This window comes from Notechis scutatus, chromosome 1 (assembly GCF_049901735.1).
Source record: "Notechis scutatus isolate UNSWTSFEM ecotype Mainland chromosome 1, rNotScu1.2, whole genome shotgun sequence".
NCBI lineage: Eukaryota > Metazoa > Chordata > Lepidosauria > Squamata > Elapidae > Notechis > Notechis scutatus.
Window position 1 is genome coordinate 210,485,744 of NC_142009.1, and position 20,152 is coordinate 210,505,895.

Genomic DNA, 20,152 nt, shown 5'->3' on the forward strand with positions numbered 1-20,152 from the left:
TTCCTATCTGCAGAGCAAGAGAATCTCTTCAGGAACATGAAATAGAGGTCTCCGAGGCACAACATAAGCCTCTCAACTGTGCCCCTATTGGTGGAAGGCTCAAACCTTTCACGGACAGATGGGATGCCTCTACCTCTGTTTCCTGGGTTAGAGGTATCAGAAGATTAGGCCTGGCTATAGAATTTCTATCCTCTGCCCGGAACCTTTGCATTACTTGCCCTCTCTCTGGGGATCCTGTTAAAGGGAGCGTGATGGAGACAGCTATTGTTCATTTATTGGAGATCCAGGCAACTGACCTGTGGCACTGGATCAGCAGGGGCAAGTTTAGTTTTTTTTTTTTTTTGTAAATTTTATTTGAGTTTTCACAAAAAGAAAAGAAATACAAATAAAACATCTTTTTTGAAAGCAGCATAATCCCGGGTTACATGCAGATTCAGGTTCATGCTCATTTTTATATTCTATTCCATATCTTATTACTATTTTACATTTTCTACATAGCTTCTCCCCTCTTTTAATTTTCTCAATTTTATTTTATTTATTTCATCTCAATTCAAATCATTATATTTATATTTTTTTTGTCTGTCCTGTTTCAATTGTCTATTATCTTTTCTCATTAAACAAAATTTCTCCTGTAGTTACTGATTGGAGTATGACGCCTTTATATCTTTCCCCTAAAGTTGTAACATTCAATATAATACATAACTTCCATTCGGATTCTGCTTGGTGCATTCTTAAACTACACACTGTATTCTTGAAAAAAAAAAGAAAAAAAATTATAAATGTATATAATTAAAACAACATTCCATTCCAATTCAATTCTATCATTAATATTAATATTCATTAAAGTCTTAACATTTTTCACATTGCTTTTCAATTAAATATCATACTTCTATGGGAACAATTATAAACTTTCCATAGTTAATTCCCCCCCCGCCCTTCACTTATATTTTATAAAACATTGACTAATTAAAATGTTCCCATTCCTTCCTAATTCAATTAGGAAGGGCTTCGGCGACAGACAGGAATCCGCGATCGTGCGCAGTTTCTGTCTCGGCTCGCCGCTGGAGCGCCCCGAACCAGCTGGTTTCGGGGCTAAGCCACCCCGTAGAGGTGGTGAAGAGGGGGGAGACTGCCAGCAGGGTCGAGGAGAGCTGCATCTCTCCTCCTCAGCTGGCCATTACTCCCTTTCTCGAAGGCGGTAGGAGCGGTGGTCAGAAATGGCCACCTCAAAGAAGAACTCGGAAAAGAACGTGCAGGAGGAAGATAAGAAGTAAAAGTTTTGGCTGACCGGGTTAAGTTGAAAAAGCAACAACTAAGGTACCCTGGAATTTAAATTTTACAAAAATAACATCGCTCCCAAAGAAGAGTTGGAAGCAGCGAAAGAAAGTGAAAAGGGAAAGGTTTGGCTTTTTTTTCTTCTTCTTCTCTCTCCTTCCCTATATTGACAACTAAGAGACTTAAATAAGAAATCGGAAAAATCTGCTTTGGCATCAATAGGCAATTAAGCTGAAAATAAAACAAAATGCCAAAGGGACAATAAAGATTTCTGGACATTAAAAACTTTTTCTTCTATAAGCAGGAAGGGAGAGAAAAAGAATAAAGGCAGGATCTGGAAGAGGGAGGAGACTGCCTGGACTTTAAAAGACTCTAAAGTAAAACTTCAATAAGACTTCGAAAAGATACATTTTAACTGAAACTTTGCAACTAAATAGCGACCCCAGGAAGAGAAAGTGAAAAAAAAAAAGAGCAAAAAAGAAACAGCTTGCGTGTATTTGGATTATTTGGTGACTTTTGGATTTTTGGTTATTATATTTGAATGACTAAAATCAATTGGGTGGATGTTTAAAAATTTATACAATGGCATCACTTCTGGATGAATTGAAAATGGAACTTAAAAAGTACAAAGAAGATGCATAAGAAGGGAAGGGTTCTTTTGGCTTCGTTTTTCAATTCTTAGAAATGGAGATCTGGAACTATGAGAAACAACAAGAAAAGATTGCAAAACAAGAAGACTGGGACAAAGAAGAAGCCATCTTTAATGAACAAGTAACTCTATGTGGGGAAGAAAAAGGAAAGGGGGGAAAGAGAATGGAGAATTTAAGACTTAAAAAAACAACCAAAGAAAAGAAAAATAATTCGAAAAATAAGTATAATACTGGAAAGCAACAGAAAAGGGGAATACAGAAGAGGGAAATAGAGGTAGAGAGACAAAGGGGTAAAAGGGGGAGAGAGAAGAAGAGAGTGAAGAAGGAAAGGAAAAGAAGTTACAAATGTCCGGAGCAAGATACAAAGAAACAGGACCTATTTAGAGGTAATGGGTGAAAATCTAACTGAAAAAGGGATTCTGTAAAGGTACATAAGATTGTATTGTTATATTTGTAATAGCAATAACTTTAGAAAATTTTAGTTTTAAAATGACTTAATTGATCCATAGTTCATAGGAGGCTTAATATGAGTATACTGAACTCCATACTTCTGAGCTTCAGAAGGGGCGATTTTCTACCCTTCATTGACTTAATGGAGTCCCATCTCCACATTCCAATTAGATCCTCACATAGCAAAAGTCTTAGTTTTTGTTATAATACTCAACATTTTGAATACATTGCACTGTCCTTTGGGTTGTCATCTGCCCAAGGTTCTTACGAAGGTTCTGATGGCTCTGGCTGTCCATCTCAGGGGAATACCTGTTAGACGGCAGTGTTATTTATATGACATTTCATTATTATCTTGTTCATATAAACAGGCAAAGGGGAGGCCTTAGCATCGGTCATCACTAGGAGAGACTTGCAGTCCATCTCTCATCACCCACACATATGCCATTTTCTTGCATGGGGCTACAATCTTACAGCCTCCTGTAGTGCATTGATATCACACATGGGACCTCAACAAGGTCCTTACTGCACTCAAGAAAACTCCCTTTGAGCCCATGTAGACCATGCATCTCTCCATTCCTAATGTACAAGGTGGTTCTCTTGGTTGCCATTACATTGGCCAGTTACATCTTGGATCTAGCAGCCTTGTCAGTTAGACAGGAGCTCTGTATTTTTCACACAGACAAAGTGGTCCTTAGTCCAGATCCATCTTTCACCCATAGATAAATTTTGTTTTCCACAGACCATAGGAACTGATACTCCTGCACATTTGTCTGAAACCGACATAAAATCTGGCATGACAATGCCACAATCTAGATGTAAGGTGAGCTTTCTGCATATATTTCAACCGCACGATGTGTATTAGGAAACAAAGGATCTCTTCGTTTCTTTTCAACCACCCACCATTGGGTGCAAGACCCCTTCCTCAATGACCAGTAAGTGGCTGAGAGCACAATTCCCAAGTCCTATGAGACACAATCTCTTCCTGTACCCAGGGGTATCACTGCTCATTTGACCTGGAGCGCTGCGATGTTGACAACATGGGCCACAAGCGCCAATAGCGAAAATTTACAAGGCGACAACATGGGCCTCACCATCGCCTTTTATTTAGAAACTATTAGAATGATGTCTTCACCTCTATGGAGGCTGCCTTTGACAGGAGAGTTTTATAAAGGGTCCATAGGGACCAAGAAAAAGGGGAATCCGAACCAGACGGAAGCCCTCCCGTAGGACACGCCAAGCTTTGGTATGTCCCAAACAATGGATGCTCTGAACAGCTCATCTGGAGAAGGGGCGTTGGTACTTACCTGACACACCCTTTCTCTGTGAGCTGTGAAGAGCATCCATCCCCACCCTTATTCGTCTGGTGGGATGCTATTCCGGCAAGTATTAGAAAGGGTGAAGGAGAAGAAATATTTCATCACTTCGACTTCGCCAAAACTGGGGACGCTAGGGAGGAGTCCTGTGGAGGAGGAGGAGCATCCTCTCAATTAAAGCCCAACCTGTCAAACGAGCGACAGAAGCATCATCCCAAACAATGGATGCACTTCACAGCTCACAGAGAAAGGGCGTGTCAGGTAAGTACCAATGACCCTTTTCTACAGATTTCTGGGAGACAATGAAGACAAATATGTTCATTATAGTTACATGAGTTATTAATATTTTTAAAAGTGTGCACCCCAATAGAGAAAAAACATTACTATTTCTAAATTGATAGAGATGTTTCTGATCCAAGTTTTAGGAAAATGGAAAGGATATATTTCTGTAGTGATAATAATAATATGGTTGGACAGGAGCTATTTGCTTTAAAATAAATATTTCGTAAGGAATTGCCTCGCGTGTCCATTGGAAAACAGTTAAGCTGTGAGAAACACATTTCCTATAAATTGTATAGATTGATAGCGTTGAGGAAATAATTCCCGAATACAGATTGTCTTCAGTGGGAAGACTGTATTTATATGTGAGGACTTTCTTGTGTGGTAATCATCACCAATTCATAAGTGTTGCACATATTGCCTGAGCAGAGTCAATATTGAAAAAAAATACTGCTTCTATTCAATTTCTAAATTGATTTTTTTATATAAAAGTAAAGCTGAGAAATATGTTATGACTGAATAACATATTTATGGTTTATAAAATACAAACAGTTCTTTTTTATATAACAAGGATGCCATACCTTAGATATGATTAATTGATGTACAATTTAAAATATAGGTGTTTATATATATCATTTATTTTCTTATATTACTATCTGGAACTAAAAATAAATATGTGGATTAATCATTTCATGTTAAAGGAACATAACATATATGTTCTATCTAAACCTTAGTGTTTTTCTTATCTGTATTTTTTTTTCTTTGAGTAGATTGATTCTTTGAGAATCAATCCATCAGAATAGAGCTAGAAAGGGACCTTGGAGGTCTTCTAGTCCAGCCCCCTGCTCAAGCAGGAGATCCTAACCCATTTCAGACAGGTGGCTGTCCAATCTCTTCTTAAAAACCTCCAGTGATGAAGCGCCTACAACTTCTGAAGGCCAGCTGTTCCACTGGTTAATTGTTCTCACTGTTAGGGGAAGTTTCCTTAATTCCAGGTTGCTCTCTCCTTGATTAGTTTCAGAATCAATTTACATTATCTGTTTTATCTGCTAAAGTCAAATATGATATATTTGAGATATTTCAGATATATTTGAATCACAGCCCCCACTGCTCCCTGAGGTTGACTTCCACTGCTGGGATTTCTAATTCAGCAACATTAATTTCTCAGATGGATAATTTAAATTTTTTAAAAACCATTATGCTTTCTCTTCTATCTAGTGCTAGTTGGCTTTTTAAATAAGCTTCCAAATAACACCTGTTTTTATTTAAAAATGTACACAGGCTTAAGGTTTATGCAGAGTTTATAAAACACCTCTAGGTGATGGATCAAAGATTTCAGACCGATTTAATGCAATATACATTAAACACTAGTGAATCTGTAGTGCTGAGGTGTTGAAAGACTGTGTTAAAATTGCTGCTTAGGTATGGATGACTTTGGGCAGGCAATTGTTCAAAAATAAGGCTACAGTTATTTCAGGGTAAAAGTAATTCATAGTTGTTGAATGAATGTAGAATAATTGTCTATATCATACAAGGTCTGTTTCCCATCACCTCAAGTCAAATGGGAATTCACATATTGGCAATGCTGATATTGCAGTCACCTTTTCTGGCTTTCCAGTAACATAGTGTCAGCAAATTTCTCATTATTATTATTCCAAAATAGAGTTTTGATTTTGTCTGTCATACTAGGTTACTTTAGTGCCAACTGTAGTCAATGGTGCTGAATTGGTAAAAAAAAAAAAAAAGGAATCATAAAGCAATATGAAAGTGTTAAATATACTATTGTGAGGACCAATTTCCAATCATCATGGATTTGTGAAAGGTTTGCCTTCAGCCTTCAGGGCACCCTCTCTCAAATGGAGGCTAACTATAAACTATTGAGGTTTGTAATTCTTGCTGCAGTTATGGGATAAAACTTGGAGGAAGAGATGTTGGAAGAGCAGTGAACTTCTATGAAGTTGAGGTGATAATACAATTAGCTGCATAGAATTCTGGTAACTGATGGAGATGGCACTGAAAGAGAAGTTTTTGACTTTACAACGACATATGCAACTTGATCATTAAATGTGAAAAGCTGGAACTAAGGAATATTTAGTGTCACACAAATGCACGAGCCAGCAACAGATGCCTTAGTGGAAGCAATTGAGAAATTTTATGGCAAAATGCAAGAAAGGCATAAAGAAAGAAGGTAGTGGGTATTTGGAATGCAGAAGTAGAGGAATTATTGGAAGATTTCAATTATGTAAAACAATCGTATTAAGTTTTGTAAAGAGAATTTGTTCACCTGTTTGAAGCAGCATAAATGTATAGCACATGATATAATGAGATAGGCAACATCAGAATAAAAAACTATGTAATGGAAGATGGAGAACTGTAGTTCAGTCAGGTTATTTTATGTCCCAATATTGATTACAGAATCATTCATGAACTATTGGTAGGAAATATATGGATTTAAATTTAAAATATTAAAGACGCCTTAAACACTAACTGTGTATGACCAGGAGAAGACAAGTGTATAATAGTAAAACACAGACGTTAGGAAATATCACTTAATATGCTTGATTTCTCAGGCAAGGAAAGTGGGGTAAAACAAAATAATTAGTCAGGTTTTAAAAAAAGTGGAGATTTACTTTTCTTATCAATGATCTATTCTATCGAACTCTGTGAGTTATATTAAGGAAGATGGTATTGCAGAACAATTTATTATTATTCTGTGAAATCTTGACAATAACAACAACAAACTCTGAGAAAACTTAAATTGGAGGCTGTGGTCCAAGCAACCTGATTTTGTTCAAGTGCACAATTTATACTCACAATTAAGACATTTGCAGCCAAAGCCTGAACTATGGCTATACAAGGTCTGAACCGTGGGTGAGCACATTTCCAAGAAAGCAATCCAGATCTTGATTACGAAGATGGCAGACTGATATCCTCATTCATGGTAATGAATGGGGCAGATTTATTGCAAACTGACCTGGCATTTCACAGCAGTAACAGGAGTCCTGCCCATCTGATTATCTGCTCTTGAAGGTGAATGCTGAAATCCAGACAGAAGAACCATTCTCCTCCATGCTGCATCGAGAGCCCAGGATGGGTTGACTCCTTCCTATGATGTCATTTAGCTGAGTCTGTACTAAGAAATAAAAGCCGGCCCCCGGGAGAGACCCCAGCTTTAGACTCAGTTCCTTTCAGTCAGTAGCTGTGTCTCTGAAAGCGTTCTGTTAAGACAGTGCTCACAGCGATCTTCAGTACTTTTTTTCTTGCTTCAAGCAGCTCCCAGGGCAGCTGCTCTTCCAGGAGAGCAGGGCTCTCTCTCCTGCAACGTTGGGAGCAGCGTTACAGAGCTCTGTGCAGGCAAGCTGGGCAGCGTCTGCAGACCTCCCCCATGCCTGCGGTTTGGAGCGATCGTAAACACGATCGGCAAAGTGATAAGAGCTCAAGCCAGCTGATCGTGTAGCTGGTTGCTGTGTTTTTCCCTTGCTGACTTCGCTCGGGGCTCTGTATAGCCTAAGGAGCGATTCTTCTATCTTGGAGCCTGTTTCCCTTAGTCAGTGGCCATCTTGGATTGAAGCCTTCCACCACAAGGTGAGCGGCCATTTTGTAAGCCCAGGGGGTCAATTTATACCCTAAGGGGCTTAATAGAAAAATTTCTAAACAGCTTCTTTCCAACACAAGAGCCTTTATTCTACAAATGGAGCAAGATAAGGCTCAGGCAAAACTTTCCCCCCCAGTGGAAAATGGAGGCCAGTAAGAGAAAAAGACGTAGGCAACGCACCCAATCAGTCCAGAGGGAGGTGGCTGCTAAAATCATAGCTAAGGCTTTAGAAGACAACTCAGGCTGAATTGAGGGCAGAGAAGCACAGACATGCAGCTCTAGAGAGGCAGTTCAACAGAACTATTCAACAGAAGGGAGTGCAACTACAGCATGTTTCAGGTGATACTCGTGGGCCCCAACCAAGCCCTCCCAGGGGAGGAGAAGTTATCTATGAGCCTTTCCATCCTGGTCTCCTGAGGCTCTTGCTTACAATCAGATCCTCAGGATCTAAGCAGATCTGGGCCTTATTTCCAACAGGCTACTGGGCCCTATGCTCCTCCCCCTCCTTCCAGGCCTCGAACCTCTCCTCAATCTTGGCCTGAAGCCACCTTCACTCCCACAGTAGTGGGCCTTCGGCCTTCTGCTTCTACCTTTGAGCATAGACCAAAGGATATCCAAGATGTAGTCCCATTAGCCATTAGGCAAGGATTGGCTGAAGGCTTCAAGCAAATTCTTCAACCTCTGGAAAGGGTTCAGGCCCCTCTCTCTTCTCTTCTCTCTTCTATAAGTTCCTTGCCTCATCATCCTGATTTACACAGGCCCCAGGACCTCAGGGTCCGTTCTTCTCTACCAGAATGGGAGGAGGTTGATGAGGAAGGAAGGCCTTCATGATCTGAACACAGTTACTCTTCTCATTCAGAGTGTGAAGAGGGTGAGATTTTTGACCAAAATCTTTCAGAGGAAGAGGATTCTCGCCCAGAGCAGACATCCTCTGCATTGGTCTTCAAACCTACTCTCTTCAGGCCATTACTCAGCAAGGCCTTGGTCACTGCCAAGCTGTCGCCAGAGGAAGTGGCTCCCGAGCCACAAGGAAATCCCTCTAACCAAGGGGATTCACTCTTCTCCAAGCCTGTAGTGCATGCACAGATTTTACCTTCTCCCATTTTGTTCCTGGACATGGTCAAGGAACAGTGCACTTCTCCTTCGGCAGGTCCTCGCCCATCTTCTCTAGATAAGCGTTTCTACAATGTCAGCACAGCTCTGGACAATGCCCTAGCAGTGCCTTCTGTTGACATTCCGGTTCTGGCCTCGTTCTCATCTTCTGGCACTCCCATGGAGCCAGAAGATATCCTGAAACCGGATGATAAACGTTCCGAACAGACCCTCAAGCGCAATCACCAGGGCTGCTTGGGCTGTTCGGGCTTCAGCAGCAGCATCCTTCTTCACCAGGGCATCCATACGGTGGCTGCGCCAACTCCAGAATAGAGTGCCTGCTTCTGACCTTCGGTCTCACCAAGACCTTAATAAGATTATTGCAGCGGCGGAATTCACTGCGGATGCCACTCTCAATTCCGCCAAATTTGCATCCAAGCCATGGCATCTTCTGTAGCAGCAAGAAGACTTTTATGGCTCCAAAATTGGCAGGCGGAGTCACACCGAAAATGGAAGCTGGCTTCAGTTCCATTCGCAGGCAATAAGCTTTTTGGTGATGCTCTGAAACCTTATCTCATCGAAACCAGAGATAAACGTAAAATTATCTCTTCCTCTGGGAAGAAAGCTGACTATCACCCTGCTTCTTATTGCCCTTCTGCCTTCTGAGCGGAGACCTCATCTCGCTTCCCCCGCTCTCACAGGCCAAGACCAATGGGCGGAAGCATCTGGCAGGCAACAACCTTCTACTGGTAAACGTCCCTTTCGGGGGGGAGGGGGTCGTTCCTTCCATCGCTCTAAGTAATCCCTCATTCTCCCCACCCATTGGAGGTCACCTAGCCTTCTTTGCCTCCAAATGGGAGGAGTCAACGACGGACGCCTGGGTGCTCAGCACTATTAGGTCAGGGTTACAATTGGACTTCCTAACGCCACCCCCCCAAAATTTTTTTTTGATCCGTCCTGTCTCTCGGGGCATTTCCAGGCAAGTCCTCATGAATCAGGCCATTCAACACCTTCTTGAAATCAGGGCCATTCAACCTGTTGCCCCCTCTCAACGGGGACATGGGCTTTACTCTCACCTTTTCATCATTCCCAAAGCCTCAGGGGGGTGGCGAGCCATCCTTGATCTAAAATTTCTCAACCAATTTGTAAAATACAAGCGATTTAAAATGCAGACTCTGCATTCTATTTTAGAGAGCGTTCGGGAGGGCAACCTCCTCTCTTCCATTGATCTCACTGAGGCTTACCTCCACCTCCCAATTTGGCCTCATCATCGCCAATTTCTCCGTTTCTGTTATCAGAATACCCATTACCAATATTGAGCACTTCCCTTCGGCCTCTCATCGGCTCCAAGGGTCTTCACAAAGGTTCTGGCAGCATTGATGGCATCTCTGTGTTCTATTCCAGTGAGGATCCAATGCGATTTGGACGACATTTTGATTCTATCCTCTTCCATCCTTGCGGCCCATCGGGATCTGCAAATTACCCTGTCTCCCACAACCAAATTGCAACACTTGGGAGCAGTCATCGATACCATGTCGTGCCAGGTTTTCCTGTCCCCAGCTCGTGGAAAGAGCCTTGCAGAGATCATCAGCCAGTTCCAGCAACATCAAATTGTCCCCCTGTCGCTGCTGTCCAAACTTCTGGGGAAGATGGTCTCCTGTCTTGGCATCGTCCTGTGGGCTCGGCTCTACTCCCGACCCCTCCAATGGTTCCTGCTTCCCTACCAACGAGCAGGAACCAGCCACTCATCCATCAAGGTCCCACTCCCGCCACAAATCCAGAGATCTCTCAATTGGTGGCATTCCCTGTCAATCTGGAGGGGACTCCTGTTCAAGGACCCAGACAGGCTAGTGATAACCACCAATGCCAGCCTCCTGGGTTGGGGTTCCCATATGCAGGGCCAGGTAGCTCAGGGAGTTTGGTCCAGATCAGAGTAGACCCTTCCTATAAATTGGCTAGAGCTCAGAGCCATTTTTCTGGCTCTCAAGCATTTCAGGCAATCAGTGACCGGCTCTCATGTTCTAGTCCTTACGGACAACATGGCCGCAAAGGCTCATGTCAACCGGCAAGGGGGGACGACGTCCAAAGCCCTCATGAGAGAGGCTCTACGTTTGGGGTTATGGGCAGAGAAACACCTGTTGTCAATCTCGGTGGACCACATCTCCGGGGTCAACAACTCCCAGGCCGACTGGCTCAGCAGGAGCCTAGTCGACCAGGCAGAATGGTCCATTCCTCCATCTCTATTCAGGGATCTTTCCCTCAGATTCAGAACACCGGAGGTGGATCTCTTCTCCACTCCTCAAAATGCCAAAGTCACCAGATTCTTCACCAGGTTTCCTTGCCAGGGAGTGGAGGGGACCAATGCTCTTTGGTGCAGATGGCCCACGGGTCTCCTCTACGCCTTTCCCCCTCTTCCCATCATTCTGGCAGTAATTTGGAAGAGGTTGGAGGAACGTGCGGAGCTCCTCCTGGCACCCTATTGGCCAAGGAGGCCCTGGTTTGCGGACCTGGTTAACCTATCGGTGGCTTCTCCTTGGAGGATCCCAGCCCATCTAATCTCCCTTCACCAAGGGGCCCTGCTCCACCCAGAGCCCCAGTGGTTCAAGCTGACCGTGTGGCACTTGAGCAACAGCGGCTAGAGGAGGCTGATCTTCCAGAAAGGGTCATCCTCACTATCCTGGCATCTCTCAAACCTTCTACAAGGTGCATCTATGATGCCAACTGGAAGTCTTTTTCCCGATGGTGCCTCAGGGAGGGTCTTTCTCCTGCTTCAGCCCAGTGGGCAGAAGTTCTTAGCTTCCTTCAGCATGGGCTGGAGAAAGGTTTGGGCCCCAACACCTTACGTAGGCAGGTTGCGGCCCTCTCCTCGGTCCTTTCATGGGGTTCACTTCCTTCCTTATCCCATCACACTTCAGTCAGGAGGTTTTTGAAAGGGGCTTCCAACCTGCACCCTCTGGTGGTTCACAGGTATCCTTCCTGGGACCTTCATATGGTCCTTAATGCCCTTACAAAGCCCCCCTTTGAACCCCTTAGAACAGTGTCTCTCCATTTCCTGACTCTGAAGGTAGTGTTCCTCTGAAGGTAGCCATCACTTCTGCCAGGAGGGTTTCTGAGCTTGCTGCTCTTTCCATCAGACAGGACCTTTGTTCCTTTCATGATGATAGGGTTGTTCTTCGTCTGGACCCCTCATTTATTCCGAAGGTTAACACCTGGTTTCACAGGTCCCAGGACGTTGTTTTGCCTGACTTCTGTCCTCTCCCGCACCATGACTTAGAGTGGCAGTGGCACACGCAAGACGTAAGAAGGGCTCTTAGAATATACATTAAGCGCACTTCCTCCTTCAGGAAGTCGGAAGCCATGTTTGTTTCCTTTTTCCCTTCTCTCTTGGGGCACAAGGTCTCTTCTCCTACTATTAGCAGGTGGGTCAGGTCTTGTATTGAACAGGCCTACAAAGCTGTGGCCCTTCTGGTTCCCCGAGGTCTGACTCTACCAGAAGCGCGGCCACTTCTGCTGCCTGGGCAACCCAAGCATCCTTGGAGGAGATTTGTTGTGTGGCCACGTGGACATCCCCATCTCCTTTCATCAGATACTACCATCTGGATACTTTTGCCTTCGGCAGACGGGTGCTTCAACGAGTGGTTCCACAGTCGGTGTGATGAGCTGGATGAGGACCCGCCCGTGGACATGCAAGCTTTGGTATGTCCCATCCTGGGCTCTCGATGCAGCATGGAGGAGAATGGGCATTGGTAGAAGTTACCGTGAACGCCCTTTCTATCTATGCTGCAAGAGAGCCCAGCCCCTCCCTTGATTCGTCCGGAGAGGGTAAGACATATTTCTGTATTCATTTTGGGCTTTCAGAGACACCTTTCAGTCCGTCAAGTATCTTCGCCAAAGCTGGGGTCTCTCCGGGGGGCTGGCTTTTATATTTAGTACAGACTCAGCTAAATGGCGTCATAGGAAGGAGTCAACAAATCCTGGGCTCTCTCGTAGCATAGATAGAAAGGGTGTTCACGGTAACTTCTACCAACGCCCATTCTCCAGCAGTGGCCCTGACATCCTTGAGTGCAGTTTGTCCCCAGATTCCCCCTGTATTTTGAAGCATGATCCTGCTTCACCAACAGCCTATGCCATCCTAATTCTGGAGAAGGGCTGAAAGGAAGGAGCAGAGGTCTTGCAATCTGCTCTGGAAAATTCTCATTCCACACTCTGTAGGTTGGTGCCATAGAAACCATGGTCCATATCTTTATTGCAACTTTTACAGGAATGTTCATCTTGAATTGGATTCTGGGTGTTCTAAGGATTTTTATTTACACTGTTTATTCTCTAAATGTAACAAAATCCAGATATACTATATGTAAACTCCATCCCCAGATGGCTGATAACAGTTAATGATGTAGTTAAGGTGTTTATTTTATTATATATGTTTAATAACCATACTGCTATAATACCATTAGAGCCATTCAGTTGATAAATTTGCATATTATCAGTCTCATTTAATCTTTTAAAGTATTGTTCTTTTTTATTTTATACCATACTATTATAGTTTTGATACTTAGAACATTAATATTATAGTTTACTAATAAACTTTAACAACATTGTGATTTTACATCCGCATTAGCTGTTTTTATTTATTTTTATTTATTATCTTATGGTCTTATACAAATTATCCTTCTAGTTTTTGAATTTATATAGCTGCTATATTATAAGAATGGCAGGATGAAGGATTGAAACCCTTATAATTTGAAATATACAGACAATTTCATATGTTATATGAAAATAAAAAAATATTTAGAAAAATCCATTATGAAAGTAAAAAGTGAAAAATCTAGATAAGCCTTGAGTGAAAGTGGTAAACAGCTTTTCTTTTAAAAATAAAAAAGGACATTATGTTGGGAAAATAAAGTAATTTAATTCTAGGAATGAAAATAATCACGAAATTTGACAAGAACTTAAAGATAAGAAAAATCAATTGAGAACAAAGATCAGAATACTTAAAAGTTGTGTTTTTTTTTCCAGTAGTGTTGTATTGCTGTGAAATTGAACATGGTAAAATAATTTTTTTTAAATTATGTGTTTGGAGACAGTAAAATACTATGAAATTCATGAAGAACTAGTCAGTTTTAACCAAACAAAAATGTACTGGTCCCTTGAATCGATGGACATGTGTACTTTGGGTATACAATGTAAATGGTGAAGTAGAAACAAATGACTACACAGTAAGTTGGAAAAAGTCAAAGAATGCAGATGTAACATTTAAGGCAAGTAGATGGATGGGACAAATAATTTTCTGAAATAACTTTTGAAGAGCTGTGGGCTCTTTTGTAACCTTTATTCTTGGAAACCAGTTAAGCTGATGAGCATTTGTCCCTACAATGACTAGGAGGTTGAACCTGAATTGAAGGCACCCAATTCTATCTTTTTTTCAATCCATAGATTTTAGTTGAAGTTAAAAGAGATTTCCATTTTTATTCCCCATTACCTTTTCTTCCCACATCACTTGCCAAATATGTTTGCTCTACTGCCGGATAAGGCATCAACAATGGGTCCCTCATCTATAATATGTCCAGTGAGTTGATCTGCAGCTTGGTAATAACTTGCATTCTAACATGCTACGAAATAGCCCATAAGGCCATAAAATTGGAAGGGTGAAGCGTTAACAGAGACTAGTGATGACTAAGAAGAGAGATGACCAACTGTCTTTTCCTTTCTTATTTGACACTAAGCTCATAAGTGGAGAAAAATACATTAGATAGTGTGTTTGTGAGTAAGTAGATGGCTTGTAAGTGTGGCTGACTGGGAAGAAAAGAGAAACTCTGGATTTTACTAAGGTTGAAAATAAGAAAAACTTATTACATCATATAACAATTTTTTGACATTTCTGAATAGGCTGTATGAAAAATAAATAGGTCTACACTTCTTAAGAAAAGCTTTTCTGCAATCTGTCATGCATCTGATCTCTATTTATGTACGCTTCTAAACCAGCAGATTGGCTGATGCGTATAGGTTAAAAAATAGTAGCACATTGTTGTGCTAATTATAACAGCCTCAAACTGTCTTATCAATAGGTGACAAATTTCTGAATGTTACAGTGAAAATGTCGCTTCCTTATTTCATGTAATGTGTAAAAGAAACAGATGCTTGCTATAAGGCGAATGAATGTACAGTATTGTTTATTAGAATAATTGCCAAAACATTAAAACATTTTTCTTGCCATAAGCTGTATTTATCAGGGATCTGTTTGAGCTAGTTAATAAAATCTGTTAGTTATGAACTTCAGCTTCCATCTTGAGAAGTTTTAGTCAGTTTAGCTATTATGGTGCAGCTTCACATGTCAACTGAAAACGGGTGCCTTGCATCAGTACAAAACTAGGCCTAAGGCAAATGCTGTACACCAGGTTTATTCACATTTATGCAATTTACATTTTCAGACTACTTCCCAAATCCTGAATAAGTGACAAGAGCAATGTGGGTATATCACTACATGAACAATTGCTTGATACTTTGGAATTCCTGACAATGATTTTGTTTCCGTGTCCTGCTCTTGAATGTTGTTGTGTGGAGTATTAATTATTTAAAAATGTTTACTGTATAAACATTCTGCTAATTATTTAGTCCTGGCATAAGAGTTCATAAAAAATTTTCTTTCTTTACAGAGCGTGTGTCATCTTGGGTGTGATATTTCTTCTGTCTGCTTTATGTATAGTGATCAAAGCCATCCATGACCTTGCAACTAAGTTGCTTCCAGAAGTGGTAAGATCTTTTTTTAAAAAAAATAAATCCTAAATTTCAATGTTTCAATAAGAAAGGTTGTTATGCGTCTGCATTTGCTCTTTTGTGGCTTTGCATGGAGTTGTATAAAAATTGCAAGGTTATGTTTTATAGTGCCACACAGTGTGATGTCAGTTTTATCTTTATTATTTCCTTTTGTATTAACATACCAAATCCATTCACTTCTAGAAATCAGAAATTCCAGAAAATGTGCTATGGCCAAAAGTGGGACTAGGAGTAGTTAGCATTGGGGAAATGTTAAAAAGAATTTGCTCAGATTTCCTGAGTTGTAATCTGCAGTGTTACAGTTGAGGAAATTTTGTAATGGTACAGTACAAGGTTATTTAGAATAGTTGCAACAATAGGAAATAAGTGGTGCTCTTGTGCCTAAGATTCTAGAGTGCTCTAGAACAGGGGTCTTCAACCTTGGCAACTTTAAGACTTGTGGACTTCAACTCCCAGAATTCCTCAGCTAGCTGGCTGAGGAATTCTGGGAGTTGAGGTCCACAAGTCTGAAAGTTGCCAGGGTTGGAGACCCCTGCTCTAGAAGCTATTTACTGTAGCTAAATGTTGTTAAAGAAGTACTGTTTTCTTGAGGTTCTACAGACTTGTTTAAAGTGAAATTTTATTCTCTAAAATCCCATTTTATGTAGAATCAAGACTGCACTTATTATTATTCATCACATATTTAGCCAGATGTTTAGGCTAGATTTGGTATTTTTATTGATCTATTGAGTCCTTCCCAAGGACCTGAGATAGCCAGGTGTTGCTGTTTGATGGTATTAAAGGTATTGTTGCAAGATATAAACTGTTCCAAGTAAAGCTGCCTTTTGCAATTGACTAGTTGTGATTTTGTTCAGTGTTATTATCATCAAATTTAGATTTGATATTCTGCATTTTTTATATGTAACTCATGAAGGTGATCATACCTAATAGTCCTGTCTATTTCCTTCATACCAAGAATCCTACAAGGGGGGTTGGGATGAGAAGAGTGACTGGCCAAAGTTGATCAGCTAGCTTTTGTGCTTAAAGGAAGCCTAAAATTTCCAGGTTTATATATGGATTATTTACATACTATTGTCTAAGAATTATGTCTAGAAGAAAATCAACTAAATTCCCTGTAATAATGACACAAGGGAGCTTAGCTTGATAGATTTCTTAACTATCTTTCTTTGTAGAATTATTTTACAAAGCTTGGTATGAAATTTTAACAGTCTGACTCCCATTTTCAATCATGTGGTTTTGGCACAAACTTTCTAATACAAAATGTTCTTCATGTTCATTTAACTCATGGGGCAGAGCAAAGTAATAATGGAACAATGATTTAAGGATGTTATGGTTTGTTCAGTTTTAATGTATTTATAATTCATATTTTTAAGGCCACACAATCCATACTTAAGCAAACCTAGCGCCTAGCATGTCAAGAGAACCCGATCATAGGCTGTATTGGCATTTGCCCTGCTGCACTAGACGTGCCTCTTACAGGTAGTCATTGACTTAAAACCAATCATTTAGGGACTGTTCAAGTTACAATGGCATTGGAAAAAATGACCTATAATTTTTTTTTTTTTTTTTTACACGATTGTTGCAGCATCCCCTTGATCACAGGATCAAAATTCAGGTGCTTGGCAACTGAATAACAGAATAACAGGGTTAGATGGTATTCTAACTTGGTCTTCTAGTCCAACTCCTTGCTCAGGCAGGAAACCTTATACTATTTCAGACAAATGATTGTCCAATCTCTTCTTAAAAACTTCTGGAGGCAAGTTGTTCCACTGATTAATTGTTCTAATTGTCAGGAAATTTCTCCTTAGTTTTAGGTTGCTCCTGTCCTTGATTAATTTCCATCCATTTCTTCTTGTCCTGCCTTCTGGTGCTTTGCAGAACAGTTTGACTCCCTCTTTTTTGTGGGAACCGTAGATATTGGAACACTACTATCATGCTATCTCATGTCACTGGCTTGTATTAATGACGGTTGCTGTCTCCCAGGGTGATGTGATCATTTTTTGTGACCCTCTAACAAGCAAAGTCTCAATGGGGAAGCCAGATACACTTAACGTAATGCTAACTTAACAAGTATAGTGATTCACTTAGCAACTGCAGCCAGAAAGTTGTAAAATGGGGCAAAATTCACTTTAATAACTGTCTTACTTAGCAATGGAAATTTTGGGCTCAATTGTGATCGTAAATCGAGGACTACCTGCATTAATAGGTAAATAGGTTGAGAAAGGAATGGAAGAGACACTCCTAAATCCTAGACTTCTCTTCCAGTGAAACTTCTCTGAAGCTTGTTCAGCTACAAGAGTAGACTTGCTTTAATTGCCTTCACAAAAATATCTGTAAGAAAATCAACTGTAAGAGAATGAAAAAGAAGACTCTTTGAGATATACTGTAGAGAATTCCAGCCATTTCTTTCAAAATGCATTTTGTCAGCTTCCAATTTTGAGTCAAGTCATTCATTGTATGTCTAATGTACTCCAGTATTCTAAGAATATTGAATCACAGTTTGAAATGCTCAGATTAAATGCTTGATTTGACATGATGACTTGCATATTTTCAAAGCTTCTAGGCAGTAGACCGTATCTCTGCAATTAAAGCCCATTAGAAGAGGCTTGAAAAACAAACTTACTTCTCAAATCTGATTTTTTAAAAGAGTTCAGGTTTGTCTGTCACGTGTATTCTACTTTCCTATGTAAAGCAATCTTGATCAGATTTGACAAGGGCACATAAAGATTCTATGATTTGATTCAAGTTTGTGATCTGAGATTAAATGGCAAGCCAATTTGATTTAAACCATTTTGATATTCAAGATTCTATTTTAAAAGATTTGTCTGTTTGGGCTATAATGGGAAAACTACAAAATTTCTGAAACTGTATTACTTTTGGGGAAAGTTTAGACAACTTTAAAATTTCATTGGAATACCTTTCGGAGTTTTACCACAAGACATTCTTGAAGTCTGTTCCTTTAGGACAGGGGTCTCAAACACAATTTACCTGAGGGCCGCTGGAGGCACAGTCTGGGTGATGCTGGGCTGCATAATATTATACTTTATATTATACTTTATATTTATATTATACACTAATATTATACTTTCATATCACGGTGGGGGCCACAGGATATCGTCCTGCGGGCCGCAATTGGCCCGCAGGCCGCAAGAATGAGACCTCTGCTTTAGGAGGAATGAAAAAAAAGGATAACAAAACAGCCTGTAGGTTATCTGAGTAGCAGTTGTAAGATAACAGAATTATACAACAATGCCATAGAAATAGGCAAGTCATACAGAAGGACTTTGGACAAGAAAATAGCCTTGCCATCCCATATCTCCAAAAGCAGTAAAATTTTTGGACAGTGCCTGTAAATGTTAGCCTGGCAACCATTCAGTTCAATTTTCCCCAGTTGTGCAGGATTAAACAATTAGCTTTGACTAAATCAGTAATCGTTTGCAATACAAGCAGCATCTGCATATTGCATGCAATTTTAATATGCTTGAATCCTGCTTTCATTTCCGTAGGGAACAAAACAAATCCTATATGTATTTTATCTGCTACAACAAAGAAGAACACATTTATTCAATAAAAGACATTTTGATAAGATTATTTATGCATGATATTTACTTACTTATTTACAGGACTTATTTGGCTACCTATCTCACATGATGACTCCATAAAAAATATAGCTAAAAAGAAAACTACCCTTTCAAGAGGAGCTGTCTAACAAATGTCTCTCTAAGTCGAGAGAGAAATTTAGCAAATATGAGAGCTTGAGGAAAGAATTGTTGGGGGTGCTAAGAATACAAGAATAAAGATAAGCGGGCAGGAGTCTGCTGTTGGGACATTTTGTGCAAGTGGCGTGCTTACCTGATTGTCTGAAATTAATATATTCATCATTATATGAATTGTCCTAAGATTTATGGAAAAGCACTTGGGAATAAAATATGATTAAAATGGTCCATTTAAAAAAATACAGTTTTGATCCTTCTTTTTAGTACCAAGTTAAAAGTTCAGAAAGTTAAAAATAATGTAAATACACCAGAGGGGGTACTCAGCAGGTTCTGACCGGTTCTGGAGAACCAGTAGCGGAAATTTTGAGTAGTTTGGAGAATGGCAAATCCCACCTCTGATTGGAGATTTTACAGTATCCTTCCCCTTGCCACACCCACCAAGCCATGCCCACAGAACTGGTAGTAAAAAAAAATGAATCCCATCACTGAAATACACCCCCCCTTCCAAAACAAATTCAATCTAAAGTCATATTCCCACTTTTAATTAAATATACAAGTGTTATTTCTCTCAAAACAATTACAGCTGCTTTATGCTGAAGGGCCCTTCAGAAGGGCTAGCTCTTCACTGCTCCATGAAATATTAATTGGGAAGGAACTATCGTTGTCTCTAGGGACATATTGTTTTAGAGAGCTATCACCAAGATCATTTGCCATCATATTTCTGAGGTCAACATGCCTCTCAGAGGTGGGAGTTGCAGCCCACCTTTTTTCACGGACCTCACACTGAAGTGGCAGATTCTACCATCCACCTGCAGTCTCAAAAGATACTCGGTTCATAAGCTAAATAGGATTTTAAAGATAATGATCAGCACCTTGACTGCCAACCAGCAGTCAACTTAGTTCCTACACTAGATGTATCACATAGGTAAATCTGGCTTGCTCATTTTGAACCAGTCAAAGCTTCTAAGTGATCTTTTAGGGCAGTGTCATATAGAGTAAGTTGAAATT

At 40.5% G+C, this 20,152-nt stretch overlaps 1 protein-coding gene across 2 annotated transcripts in view; it reads left to right on the forward strand.

Moving 5' to 3' along the window:
• Positions 1-20,152, forward strand: part of TMEM163 (transmembrane protein 163) — a 93,700-nt gene that overhangs the window by 54,475 nt on the left and 19,073 nt on the right. For both annotated transcript variants that reach the window (XM_087950120.1, XM_026665390.2), the window contains exon 5: positions 15,308-15,404. In XM_087950120.1, coding sequence (XP_087806246.1) covers positions 15,308-15,404 — 97 coding nt within the window. The remainder of the gene's footprint in view (positions 1-15,307; positions 15,405-20,152) is intronic.